Raw genomic sequence first — 15,056 nt, forward strand, 5'->3', positions numbered from 1 at the left:
CATAAACCATGAACACTTGGGAAAAGACTTTTACCAACATACTGCATGCATATATCAAAGGAGTTAAGAGTTTCAGTGTAGTTTCCATTTGGGAAGCAAGGGTTTTCTTTTCAACATTACTAATAATAACAAACAATTTTTCCCATGCTTTCACTAAAGGATAGTAAAGTTATTGTGAATAAGTCCATGTATATGGTAATTTCCTCATCTTTAGTAAACAAAAATGGTAAATGGCAGAGTAAAATGAAAATGTTACAACTGCAGAATCAAAAAGCATAAACTAGAATTACAATTACTAGAAATACTACAAAAATGAAGGACAGCTCTACATAGGATTCAATTTATAAATCTATGGCTCTTAAATATTCCGTACAGCATGCATTTGTTACTAGGCAACCACCTAGTTCAGTAATTTTATAAATGAGTTTAATTCTGCTACCACTGAATCCTAAAAATATTCTGATCTCAACAGTCTCTACTTCTAGCACATTTAAAATCAAGTAGTACTTTGGAAAAGAAATGAGGAACAGTCTTTTTCATTATCGTGCAGTGTCAGAAGCCATATTTTCCTCAGACAGTGTGCTAAGCAGGTGTCATTTTGCCTGAAGGAACAAAAACGTGAATTCACTTACTGATTAGAGAAGTACATCAGTCCTGTACAATACCACATTTCAAATGACAAAAATGTGTAACATAGTGAATTTATTGTTTAGCAATTTTATTGGTTTTTCACAGAGCATATATGAATTGATCAGGGATCTAGTTTAATGGATGTTGATTTACATTTTTGGGCACTGATTTATATTTTACTAAGTTTTGGAATACTATAGATATATGAGAAGACTGAAATAGTGCTAATATGGTAATAATACTAAAAAAAAGCCAAGCAGGAAGACTTGGAAAGAAAGAAAGAAAAAGGCAAAGGAGGGATAGAAATATAATTAATACTAAACAATATGGGTTTATAAAATAGGTCTTGTCAAACAACTCTGGCTTAATTTTTAATGAGATTAAAAGTTTTCTGATAAAAGCAATTGTGTGGATGCATTTTAGACTTTTTATCTTATGACCACATATAAATATAAATTAAAAATTATCAATGACAAAATTGTAGCAAGAAAAATTTCAAAGTACTGATTGCTGATGGGTGTATGGAGATGTTATTCAGAAAATGAGGCCTGGTCAATAAGCTAAGTTGAAACAAAATGTATTTGAATTTCACCAACTGCAAGGCAGATAAAGAATAAAGACTATATGCATAAAATAAGACCATATTCTGGGTCACAGTGGGTGCATCTACACATGCAAATAGTCCAGGAGCAGTTTATTCTTGAGTAAACTACACAACAGTAAACTCTGCTGGGCACGTGTCTATAGATGCAGGGACGTGGGAGCAGATTTGTTGCTCTTAGCAGCAGACTGTTCCTGCTCCCTGAGGCCCTGCAATAGGCCCCTGCAGCAGCAAGGAAGAGCTCTAGCCCAGCAGCCAGGAGACAGCTGTCTCCTGACGGGCTGGGACATTGTTCCCTGCCCCCAGGAGGTGTCTGCTGCCGGGGGTGGGGTCTGCCACCAGAGCCTGGGTGGGGCAATGTCCCCCTGCCCTGGCAGGAGGGAAATCCCAGGCCCTGCTTTGCAGTTGCGGGGCACATGCTGGGAGATGCCTATCTCCCAGCACCAGCTCTGCAGTCTTGGGGCCAGCACTAGGAGATCCTTCTCTCCCAGACAGAGGCCCATGGTCATGGGACCCAGGCTAGGAGATCCTTACCTCCCAGCCTGAGTCCCGCCATCACAGGGCCCGGGCTGAGAGATCCTTCTTTCCCAGTGTCAGCTCTGCAGTCCTGGGGCCAGCACTGGGAGATCCTTCTCTGCCTGCCCAAGCCCCATCGTGCCTGCCCAAGCCCCAACCCAGGCTGAGAGAGGCTTATCTCCCAGCACCAGCTTCACAGTTGCAGAGAATTTTCACAGGATTTTTAACAAAACATTGCATGTATATACTAAAGGAGTTAAAAGAGTGCAACATTTCTGTTTCGTAGTAAAGGATTACTTAATCTAGCAGTTTAATCTGATAAAGTCTACCAAGTCTGGAAACTTAGTCCAAAGAAATCCAAATTAGATATAAAGCAACTTTAAGAGCTGATTAACTGTTGGACCAAGCTATTTAGGGAAGTGTCAGATTCTTCAAGGCAAGAATGGATGCCTGTCTGGAAGATATTATTTGGCCTAAAAAAATATGCTTTAATCATGCAAAATTATCAGGCTCAATACAGGGATAACAGGATGAAACTGAATAGGGTATGCCTGAGTAAATTACCTTTACTATGTGGAAGAAATTTAGCAGCTTGTGATCTATGGGAGGTCAGAAGACATGATGTAATTGTCCCTTCTGACATTATATAATCCAGGATTGTCCAAATAGTGACCCACAGGCTGCAGGTTAATTTGTGTCCGCCAGGCTCCCAGTTGGCCATCACTCCCCCTAATCACTCTACCTGCAACAGTGGCTAGGGTCTCCAGGCTCGCCCTTCCTACTCCTACCTCCTGAGGATGACCAAGTAGCTTGACGCAGGAACTGAGGTGCCCATGCCCAGGTTGACCAAGGTTCATGCTGGTACAGCCCATGTAGCGTGAGGCCCTGGCTGCTTAGAAATTGGACAGCCCCATTACAACCTGCAGAATCCTGTAGCTTGTATGTGGTATATCTTTTTTTCATATGGCATCAGATATGAACTTCCACATTCATGAGCCACTGTCTGGTATTGTTGCTCAATGTATGGATTCCAGTGGCTCCATCTGGGCATTTGTAAATATTGTAGCTTTTCATTAAGTGCTGTGCTGCTTGTTGGGCACAGCATTCACACAGGGGTCTGTCCAACACGTTCTTTTGAAGGTTACAGTGGACAGTAAGCTGAATATAAGCCAACAGTGTGCCCTTGTTACACAAAAGGCTAATGACATACTGGGCTGCATTAGTAGAAGCATTACCAGCAGACTGAGGGAAGTGATTATTCCCCTGTATTCAGCACTGGTGAGGCCACATTCGGAACACTGTTGTCCAGTTTTGGGCCCCCACTACATAAAAAATGAGGATAAATTGGACGGAGTCCAGCAGAGGACAACAAAAATGGTGAGGGGTCCATGGTACATGACTTTTGAAGAGAGGCTGAGGGAACTGGGCTTATTTAGTCTGGAGAAAAGAAAATGGAGAGGGGATTTAATAGCAGTCTTCAATACCTGAAGGGTGGTTCCAAAGAGGATGAAGCTAAACTGTTTTCAGTGGTGGCAGATGACAGAACATACGACCCAAGAGGATAATTTCTTTCTTTCTTTTCTTTTAACTTGGGTTGCTATTATATTTTTGGCCCACTCTACTTTCCTTTCCCATGCCTTTGTGACAAGGTATTTAGCAGAATTCACAAATTTCTTGGAATCTGGCACAGTCATGCCATAAGCATTTCTGCTTTGGCCCCAAACTTTTGACCTCTGGGCTTCTGGCCATTCACCAGTGTTCATGCCACTGGAGCAGGGTTCATTACAGGTAACATGCAATTAAATGGTTAACTGCATAATTACTTTGAGAATACCTACACACCTATCAAGCCATAAAAAACACCAACCAGGTATAAAGTTAGATGTCAAATATGTGTACTAAGTTTATAGCTGATTGCTATTGAGCTTTAACTTGCACATGTAGCAGGGTCTGAGTCCTGTCAGCTGACCTAAATGTGGCTCCCTGCCACAGAGGAGAGGGGGACTCTCAACCCCAGCAGCTGCCAACTCTGGGTCTGGGCAGCACCCCACAGCTGCCAGGTCCCAGTCTTACAGATGCATATGCTGGGTCCCAGCAGCAAGTCTCTCTGACATGGCTGTGATCTCTCAGTCTTAGCAGCGTCACGAACTCCTGAAGCTGGGGGATTGAAGCCACTATGTCTCCCAGCTGCGGGGGTGCATGGGACATCCTCATGGCTTGGAGCCCTGAGCTGAGAGGGCTCCCAGCTGTGGGAGCTTGCTGGTTCAGGGGGAGCCTGGGCAATAAGACATGATGGGATCTCATGTGCAATTCTACCTCCTGCCACACATTTGTGCCATGAAAAGAGGCACGATTTTGTGGATCATGCATTCAATTCCATTGCTCCTTTACCTGCACATGTAGAAAAGCCCTATAACTCATTGGACTTGGGAAGAATCACAAACTTCCATGCTATTCCCAGTGCTCAGCAAATGTTCAGCATGCATTCTGTGTGAGGGCTGCCTCCATAGGTCACAAAAATAACCAAGCCAGCAACATCTATAAACAGCGATGGCCAGAGACTTCAATGTATGCATCGTTACTTCAGAAAACAGTTCAACTCTTGTTTTAAACTAATATGCTAAGTAGACATTATGCAGCTGTAAAAATTTTGATTAAAAAAAGTTTAAGCATTTTGGTTTTACATCTGTGTTATGCTCCAGACTGCATAACTTTAAACATCAAAGCTACAAATTAGTTTCAAAGAACTCTTTTGATGTTATATCCACAGTATATCAGCAGAGCTTAAAGCAATTTTTCTACTAAAAAGTTTAGTAAAGTCAATTTAAACCACTTGCAAAAAACATAAAAAACATTTAAAATTTCAAAAGTGCATAACATGCATTAACGTGCTTCTCATTCTACTATATCCAAGGTCATGTCAGCAATTCTATTATAGACTTCTCTTTTCAGGTGTTTATAAAAATTGGTCCTAAAACAGAAAATTATTGAGCTGAAATCAATCAGTGTATATGCGCAGGTGAAATAGGGTTCTCCAAGTAGCTGGAAGTAAATTTTTCAGCCCTATCTGGTTTTCACACTATTCTAAGATGTAACCTAGTGTAGAGATAGGTTAACTTCAGCTAATCTACCTTTGGGACTCCCCAATATTGAAAGAGTATTTAAGCAGCCTGTCAATTCAGCAGATGCTCTTTACTGGTAGACTGACATAAAAGTATCAAAACAAAGGACAGGATTCTGACTCAATGTCTCTGTTAAAAAAAAAACAACCCAACATATTATTTTTCATAAGTGATCAAACTTCACTCATGCCAAATAAAAATATGTAACACAGATAAAATGCATACCACCATGAGATGGGGAGGTGGGGAGAGATCCTTTGGCAGGCATTTTCTTCCTTTAAACATTGATGAAAAATTCGCTAACAAGATAATTATACCTAAACATATTATTCAATATTTTAAGAATATTAGCCTTCCAAAGTAACTGACAAACAACAATGAATATTCCTGATTTATTAATGCAACATGCAAGAATCCCGTTGTTTTCCAGGAAGCAATATACCATTTGTTCCACTGGCAATTATTCTTTTCACAGTGAAATCTGATTAAGGACATTTTTAGCTCCATGTGGAAAATTGATGTATTTTAATAATAATGTTGAATTATCTTGATGAGAGTGTAAGATTTTCCTGAAACCTAAACTCTACATTGTAGAATCTGGGACCAATTGTGTCTAGTTCAGCACAGGAATGCTGGGAAATTTTCACTTTTGTCAACTGCATTGGACATAAAGGGCACTTTTACATGTGCTCCAGGGGAAGAGGGGGGGCACTTTAATTAGAGTGGCTCTGAGAACCACTTTAACTGGCTCTAATTAAAGCACCACTGCGTCTCATGAATTAGCATCCCCATACTTAAAAATGGTGGTGGTATAGCAAAGAAACCTTTTTCTTGCCTGCTTCCCCTCTCCAATGTGAAGCCCCTTTTGCAGTATTTGCCCCCTTTTGGGGATGCTTTCTCTTTTCTACCGTTTCATCCTTCCTCCCGGTACAGAAGCTCCGGTTTGAACTAAACAACACCGAAGACCGACTCTTGGGACTGAACACCCCCCCCCCACAATCAACTGCTCCCCAAAGCCCTATTCATCATAGCAGTGAATTAATCAAACTTCATCAATGGACTCCCGAGACTGCACATACCTGCAGACATGACCCCTGGGGCTGACAGCTGCCATCCAGCAACCACCCAGGGGGACGTCCCACAAGATCAATGACCCCTGGATTGGGTAAGCCTGAAAATTGGGGAGTCACCAAAGTCTGCCAGAGAGGGATAAAAGGCAGTGAACAATGAACCACAATGGCACCCTCTCTGACCTGACCAGCACTCCGCCTGCCCAGCCAGAAGGACGAGCCGGCAACCCCCTTCTGAAGCAACATCTCACTGAAAGAAGCCTCGACTGGCCATCGACAGAAAGCTCCAGTGCTTGGAGATAGGTATATCTTGACACCGGTGCTTAGTGTTCATAGCTAGCTACTGTGTGTGTGTGCATGGGTGTGTGAATGTGTGTGTGTTTGAGAGGATCAGCCCCAAAGTTTATGATATGACTTGGTCCTTTGTAGCCAACAGTGGGGGCATTTGAACTAAAGCTCGTTCAACCCCACACCATTTTTAAATGCAGGGATGCAGATACACATGAAAGAGGCTGCTAGAGTGCAGTAATTACCATGCTCTAGCAGACTCGATTAATTGAGTCTGCTCCAATGCACAGGAATTCCAGCATGTCAGAGCAGCCTCCATGCTCATGTATGGGAGCCCAAAAAGGTAAATGTGATTTTTAGCAATGAAAGACCTTCTTTATTTCTATAAAAACAGTTTTGCTTCTGCACTCTGTTGAAGCAGTCCAAACATCTGAAGGTTCTCCATTTTATTCCCTAATACAGCTTCTATCCTTTTAAGCAAAATAATGACATGCAGTCTATAAGATATTACTGTACAGGGAATACACAGCTTGTGGGAAACAATCGCTATCAGCATCATTGTGGAAGGATGCATCAAATGGTGTTCTGCAGGAGTCTCTCTTCCTCTCACCCCTGCCCCACACAACCCTACACACATTTGATGTATCCTTCTACATCAGGACTACAACACTGACAGTGACTGTTTCCCACAAGTTGTGTACTCCCTGTACAGTAATTTCCTATAGAATGCATGCCATTATATATAGTTAATAACAACTTCAGGTACGACAATGGACTAGATATCTTTTCTTTATTATCTAGGATCTCCTTTATTGTACTGAAACAAAATACCTCTGAGCCATGAAATATGAAACTAAGTCTCAGGGATAAAAGAAGATACTTTTCTTTGTTTCTAACCGAGAAAAGTATGCTACCATATTTAAGCATATGCAATACGAAGTAAAAAGAAAAAAATAACAACATTGGATAAGATTTGAACAGAGACCTTTAGCAGACAGTTGCTGTGGCTTTGGCTCCAGCACTGACCAAGGTAGACCAAGGGTGGGGGAGGAGCACGGTCCACTGTGGAGAGAGTGTCAGGTAGCCACTGTACCAACCTGAGGCCAGGACCAAGGCTGGTAAACTGTGGCAGATGTAGGAGGGGGAAGGGGCCAGAGAACATGCAATGAGAGAAGGGAAGTGGCTGGGGAAGGTGAGGGGAGAGGTGGCAAGGGGCAAGCACCATGGCAGGGGAAAGGGCAAATGGAGTAGGGGCAGGCTTCAGGGTGGCTGCCAGCCTCCCTGCTACAGCTTTCTCTACTGCTTGCCCCACTGCCATTGCTTTCCCCGCTGCAGTGATGGGGATGGAATTGGAAAGGCCTTCCAATAATTAAGAGTTCATACATGGAGCATTATAACAACATTTGTTATTTTCCATGTATAGGATATAATTATTGGGGGTTGTCTTAAAACCAAAGTCATCTTGGACTTGGGTAAATATGGCATTGTATAAGAGGTAATATTAATGACATCTGAACATTAAATACAACTTCACAATTCCAAAAGAATACTGCACTATATGTAGAAATTGCACAGATTTCATCAAAAAGCCTGTGACCTAGAAGGTTTAATAATCCATTCTTTAAGAGGATGCTGAGGAATAATAGTTAACATAAACTAGAGTTTATCAAAGTGTTTTGTATCCGTAGTAGTAGTAGCAGCAGCATGAACGATTTCCTTTCATTGCTGCTGTACTTATACAGGAGCTCAGGAATTAGCATACCAGATCCAAAAAATGCCCTATTTATTCCAGTACCCTTGTCTCAGAGTGGCTAGAATGAAATGCTTCAACAAGAATATGTAAGACTGTAGTTCAGAGTTCCTTATATAATAGCCTCCCTATAAGGAAGCGTTCTCCAGGTGTCTATGCTGAAGGCTGGCTTATAAAAAAAATGCTCTGCTTATTCACAGACACGTCTATTTCTTTTTTAAAATTCTTGCCAGTGGGTTCTGTAGATCAACTATGCACCTGGCAAAGCAATATTTCTTTTTCATCCATTTTAATTGTGTAGCTGATTGATTTTATTGATGGCCCTCTTGTATATCAAAACGGATAAACAGAAATTCAATTTTAACCTCTGTATACTTCTATCATGTTCCTTATTCACAATTCCTCTAAATGGATTATTTCCAATTTTCAAACTTTTTTTTGCAGAGAAGCCTTTGCCACGGCTTTAATCATATTTGTTGCCTTTCTATGAATTCTTCCCTTCCCTTCTAAAAAATAAGACATCTGTATTTTTGTGCGATCTTCATTTTCCATCCCCCTTCAGTCTGCCATAGTACTTCAAAAATACTAGTGGAAATAAGGCAAACAAAGTGCTTGTGGAACTTACATATACAGTATATTTCCAGCAACACTACATTCTTGTCTCTTTCTGTTTTCTATTCTTCAGTTACTACTCAGACTGAGCTTTCATCTAGGAAAGTCCCAATAAAAAAGAACTCCTGCTGAGAGTCTAGAATTTTGGGGTATAGAATTATATTGCTCTCAGATTCTTAAAAAACAACATTCATGTAATTATGCAATCCAAGTTTGATAAGCCTTCCCCATCATCTAAACCAGGATGTCAAACTTGCATGTGCTTCCAGGTCTCTTCACAAACCAGATCTGGACCCAGTGGGGTGAGCATTAGTGCAGAGATGAAAGCAGCCATCACTTGCCCCCTCCTCCCCTCAATACACATTCCCTGAAGGATTTTGTAGCTTGGAATTCAGAGGATCCTCTAGGAGGATCCCCCACCCAGAATTCTTGGATCCTCTAGGAGGCCCAAGGCTCATATCTTTGACACATGATCTAATCTGATGCAGCAAAGAAGGAAAGATTGCTAAAGAAAAATATGCAATGTGTGTTTCTTTTTCATTGTAACTTTCATTGCAATTAGAAGCAGCTGCTTAATCATTAAAAAATATAAGAAAACTTCCTTTTGGATAATTCTCTCTGAAATCTGTTCTTGACTATATGAAAATGCCTCTAAAGATAGTGTAGGTTGTAGCCGTGTTGGTCTACGGACACAGGCATAGACATAGGCTCTAAAGATAGTTGTTCTTACCTGACGTAAGGTGCGTGCCACTATACTTTCTAGCACTGGTCCTCTGTCTTCATGCAGCAGATGCACTTCATCAAGAATCAGGAGCTTTACAAGTTGAGAGAGGGCTACGTCCCCGACACTCTTCCTTGTCACTACATCCCATTTCTCTGGTGTGGTAACAAGCATCTAGTAGGCAGGAAAAAGAATATTAAGTATCCACAAAGAAAAACAATTCATACAAACTCAATCATAGATGCAACTTTTTTAAATCAAACCAATCGAACTCTCTGGGCAAAACTTTCAAAAGCATCTACCAATGCAAAAGCTTAAATCCTATTTAAGGTTTTCTGTGACAAATAAAATCACATATTTTAAAACTTTCATCATGCCATAGCTAACAGGGCAAAATGTGCCTTACGCTCCACTTCTTCCAGGTCTAGATCATCCACCCTTCTAAGTTTTCACTTATATCCTCACTGCCTTCTTCCAATGGGTGCTTGTAAGAAGTATTTATTAAAAAGAGACAGGCTGAATTTGCACCTTTATAGACTAATCAAGCTCTCTGCTTATGAAAGCTTATGTTACACAGGTATGATTTAGCAAGCCTATAAAGGTGCAAATCTACCCTGCGTTCTGCCTGACTTTGGAATAACATTGCTTACTACAGCCTCCTCTACACATTACAGGGATTGCACAATTAACTTGCTAATTGTGCAATTACCTGGAGACAAGCTACACACCCAAATTAGCTATCACACAATAAAAAGCTCCAATCAGCTATAAAGTTAGACCTCAAAAATTTGTACTAACTTTATAGCTGATTGCTATAAAGCTTTAATTTGCATGTGTAGCGGGGTCTCTCATGTGACAGGGTGTCCTGTCAGCTGGTGGGGCTCCCAGCCAAAGAGATGCACCATGTCCAGCGTTAAACCCCCAAAACCTAGGGATCGCAGCAGCCATGATTCCCAGGGCTCAGGTGTTTCCCAGATCCCTGAACCCTAGGAATCAGGTCAGCTGCAATCCCTAGGACTCCAGAGTGTGGGAAATCCCAAGGGCCTGGGATCCTCTGGCCCCATGGGTTTCCCACACCTCTGGGGCAGGGGGATCACTTTGCAATGATTCTCTGGCCCTGGGGGTGCATGGGACACCTCAGCAGCTGGGAGTCCCTCAACTGGGGTGTGTGGGGCTCCCAGCTGTGGGAGCTTGCTTCTTGCTGGTGCAGGGGGAGGCATGATGGCAATAAGGCACAATGAAATGTAATGCACAGTCCCACAATCCTGCCTCCTGCCATGCACAAGTGGCATGGCAGGAGGTGTGGTTGTGTAAATTGTGCATTAGAAACCATCATGCCCTTACCAGCATGTATACAGGGAGCCTATTTATAAAAGCCCTTGAGAATTGTGTCTAATCCACTGGAATGCCATGGTAACTTTCATGGCTGTGATTTAACGGGAGTCATTTATTGTATATTTACACCCTTATAATAGAAGTGATAAATCACTGCCTTGGACATGATAAGCCTGAAATTTCCAGGCTTCTTCTCCCTTTAGATCCACTGGGGAAAAAGAAAAAGAAAAACAAACAAACAAAGAAAAAAGACTTATAAACTAATAAAACAAAGCTTACAGTAATACCTTCACAATTGAAAAGTAACTTGAAAAGAAAACAAAGAATAATTATACTTCAGGCCAGGATACTTCACCAAGGTTGCTATACAAGTGGTAAGAAACCAGGAAAAATTTATTCACAGAATTTAAAGAACAAAGCTAAGAATGCTCTTATTGCCAATGAATAATGGGTGATGATTATTTGATTAATTTAACAGCATTAACTAAGAGAGCACAGTCTGTGGCAAATTAATAGTTTTACATACTTGCCAGAAAAAGCGTTAAACCCCCAAAACCTAGGGATCGCAGCAGCCATGATTCCCAGGGCTCAGGTGTTTCCCAGATCCCTGAACCCTAGGAATCAGGTCAGCTGCAATCCCTAGGACTCCAGAGTGTGGGAAATCCCAAGGGCCTGGGATCCTCTGGCCCCATGGGTTTCCCACACCTCTGGGGCAGGGGGATCACTTTGCAATGATTCTCTGGCCCTGGGGGTGCATGGGACACCTCAGCAGCTGGGAGTCCCTCAACTGGGGTGTGTGGGGCTCCCAGCTGTGGGAGCTTGCTTCTTGCTGGTGCAGGGGGAGGCATGATGGCAATAAGGCACAATGAAATGTAATGCACAGTCCCACAATCCTGCCTCCTGCCATGCACAAGTGGCATGGCAGGAGGTGTGGTTGTGTAAATTGTGCATTAGAAACCATCATGCCCTTACCAGCATGTATACAGGGAGCCTATTTATAAAAGCCCTTGAGAATTGTGTCTAATCCACTGGAATGCCATGGTAACTTTCATGGCTGTGATTTAACGGGAGTCATTTATTGTATATTTACACCCTTATAATAGAAGTGATAAATCACTGCCTTGGACATGATAAGCCTGAAATTTCCAGGCTTCTTCTCCCTTTAGATCCACTGGGGAAAAAGAAAAAGAAAAACAAACAAACAAAGAAAAAAGACTTATAAACTAATAAAACAAAGCTTACAGTAATACCTTCACAATTGAAAAGTAACTTGAAAAGAAAACAAAGAATAATTATACTTCAGGCCAGGATACTTCACCAAGGTTGCTATACAAGTGGTAAGAAACCAGGAAAAATTTATTCACAGAATTTAAAGAACAAAGCTAAGAATGCTCTTATTGCCAATGAATAATGGGTGATGATTATTTGATTAATTTAACAGCATTAACTAAGAGAGCACAGTCTGTGGCAAATTAATAGTTTTACATACTTGCCAGAAAATTGAAAGAAGTGATTGTTTTATATACGCTGTCCGCATAAACAACATGCCTCCCCCGCTCTTGAAGCCCACATATACCCACTTTGCCCCCAAAAGTGTTTGCGCCTCAGGTGCCAACTCTGCTTGTTAAGCCACTGTCCTTTAATGTATAAGAGTGGTTTCCTAACTGAATTATATATACACCCCTGGGGATATGCTTCTACATTTTAAAAATGGTGTTTGAGCTTCTGATTGGTCACTGTGTGTTGCCAAGTGTTGACATCAGTGTCAACACATTTCCTAAGGAATAAACATGCAGAGATGCATCAGCTGTAGAAGGTACAAGCAGCTATATTTTGCAGATAAGGCCAAAAAAAATTTTGAGGCATAAGGCCAAAAAAGTTTGAAAACCATTGATGTATAATATTGAAATAGTTGGAAACTACTTTTACTCACAACTGATGAGAGCTAGATCTAGTCAATTATCTAGAAATATATTACCCATGTCCCTTTCCAGTCTCAATCCAGCAAACAAGATTTACAAGAGTCTGCCATAAAAGTGGAAATTTTAAGCATGAACATATCATATAATTGTGATAATGAAGGATTAGAAGAATCAATACTTCACACTGAAAAATTAGAACTGAGTCGAAGGTCTGGCAAGAAAACCTTATGCTATTTCCTCTTAATTTCTTATGAACTTTTACAGTAAATGTACTTTTTATTGGACACAGTTTTTGAATCTCTCTCTTTTTTTTTTTTTAGGACTTCAGAACTAAAAAATCTTAAAGGAAAAAATATCAATCATCTCTGCAGATTACAATGCCTACAGAGCTAATGTAAGGATACTAAAATTTTCTAGAGGAGCTCAAACAGCATCTGTTTGAATCTTAGAACCCCTCTCTAAATGCAGGTAAAGGCACAATTGGATCTAATGAATGATCCACACAATTGCACAGGAGACACGATTGCAAGACTGAGCATTAGATCCAATCATGTCTTTTTGCTGATGCAGAGGAAGCCTGATACTGGGTGCCTCTACACCAGCAAGAAGCAGGTTCCCACAGCTAGGAGTCCCCTTTGCCAATGAAGCTAGAAGCCCCAGGGACCACGTGCAGCCAGGACTGAGAGTACCTGCTCTTGGCCCAGGCTCTGCCACATGCACAGCTAGGACCAAGAATTCCCTGCATCTGACAGGGTTCTTGGTCCCATCAGGTATGGGTATTCACATTCCCAGCTGTGTGTGGGATCCAACCAGGACCAAGAGTCCCATCAGTTGTGAGACATGGCTGCAGTGTCCCAGCCACAGGAGTATGTGGAGCATCCTGCGACGGGGAGATTGCAGCGTCTGAGATCTCCCAGCCACTATCTAAAGTGCCCCCACACCTCTGTGGCTGGGAGCTAGCCAGAAGGTGCATTGTGCTCCCCAGTGACTGAATGATTGCAGCAGCTGCAATGTCCCAGCCACAGGACTGCCTACACATGCAACTTAAAGCTGGATAGAAACCTGCTATAAAGTTATTACACATTTTTGAGCAATAACTTTATAGCTGTTTGGAACTTTTTAAGGTACAATACTTAATTTACATGTGTAGGCAGTCTATATGTATTGCACAATTAACAAGGTAATTGCTCAATAGATAAAACATGTAGAGGGAGCCTTAGTGAAATGTGTTGCAACTCCAAAAACAGATTTAGTGAGAATAAATCAGTTTTTTCAAGGTTTTTCCCAACTTCAGTCTATGCTTCCAAATATATAACACTTGAAGAGGATATGCATAGAATCAAAGAAAATTAAGGTTGAAAGGTACTTCAGGAGGTCATCTAATCCAGCCCCCAGCTCAAAGCAGGCCCATCCCCAACTAGATCATTTCAGCCAAGGCTTTGTCTAGCCAGGTCTTAAAAATCTCCAAGGATGGAGAGTCCACAACCTGTAACCTGTTCCAGTGTTTTACTACCCTCCTAGTGAGAAAAGTATTTCTAATATCTAATCTAAACTTCCTTTGCTGCAACTTGAGCCATTGCTCCTTGTTCTGTCATTTGTCACCACTGAGAACAGTCTACCTTCATCCTCTTTTGAATCCTGCTTCAGGGAGTTGGAGGTTGCTGTTAAATCCCCCCTTACTCTTCTGTTTTCCAGACTAAATAAGCTCAGTTCGCTCAGTCTCGCCTCAAAAGTCATGTGCCCCAGCCCCTGAACCATTTCCGTTGCCCTCTCCTGGACTCTATCCAATATGTCTACATCCTTTCTGTAGTGGGGAGCCCAAAACTGAACATAGTACTCCAGATGTGGCATCACCAGTGCTGAATAGAGGGGAATAATCAATTCCTTTGACCTGTTGGCAACACTCCTACCAATGCAACCCAGTATGCTTTTAGCCATCTTGGCAACAAGTGCACACTGCTGGCTCATATTCAACTTATTGTCCACTGTAACCCCCAGGTCCTTTTCTGCAGAGCTGCTGCTCAGCCAGTCAGCCCCCAGCCTGTACCAGTTCATGGGATTCTGCCGTCTTAAGTGCAGGTTTTGCACTTGTCCTAGTTGAACTGCATGAGATTTCTTTTGGCCCAATCCTCCAATTTGTCTAGGTTTCTCTGAATCCTAGCCCTACCCTCCAGAGTATCTACTACTCCATCCAGCTTGGTGTCTCTGTAAACTTGCTGAGGGTGCACTCCAAACCATCTTCCAGGTCATTCATGAAGATATTGAATAAAACCAGTCCCAGGATCGAATCCCAGGACACTCCACTTGATACAAGCTGCCAGCTAGACATCTAGCCATTGATTACATGCAAACATACTATGTAAAAGATAGTATGCTTACTACAATGGAAAAAGATATTCAGGACACAAATAAGATATACCAAACTGGGATAAGGTATTAGATTTTCATTAGTTTCTCATGGCTTTTTTTTTTTTTTTTTATTTGTTTGT

At 41.7% G+C, this 15,056-nt stretch overlaps 1 protein-coding gene across 7 annotated transcripts in view; it reads right to left on the minus strand.

Moving 5' to 3' along the window:
* ASCC3 (activating signal cointegrator 1 complex subunit 3) overlaps positions 1 to 15,056 on the minus strand; it is a 567,052-nt gene that overhangs the window by 335,836 nt on the left and 216,160 nt on the right. For all 7 annotated transcript variants that reach the window (XR_003093256.1, XM_006020463.3, XM_025200058.1 and 4 more), the window contains exon 11: positions 9,320 to 9,484. Coding sequence is in view for 6 of the 7 variants with exons in the window: in XM_006020463.3 (XP_006020525.1) it covers positions 9,320 to 9,484 (165 nt within the window). In the remaining variant the exon portion in view is untranslated. The remainder of the gene's footprint in view (positions 1 to 9,319; positions 9,485 to 15,056) is intronic.

Source organism: Alligator sinensis, unplaced genomic scaffold, assembly GCF_000455745.1.
Source record: "Alligator sinensis unplaced genomic scaffold, ASM45574v1 scaffold145_2, whole genome shotgun sequence".
Taxonomy (NCBI): Eukaryota; Metazoa; Chordata; order Crocodylia; family Alligatoridae; genus Alligator; species Alligator sinensis.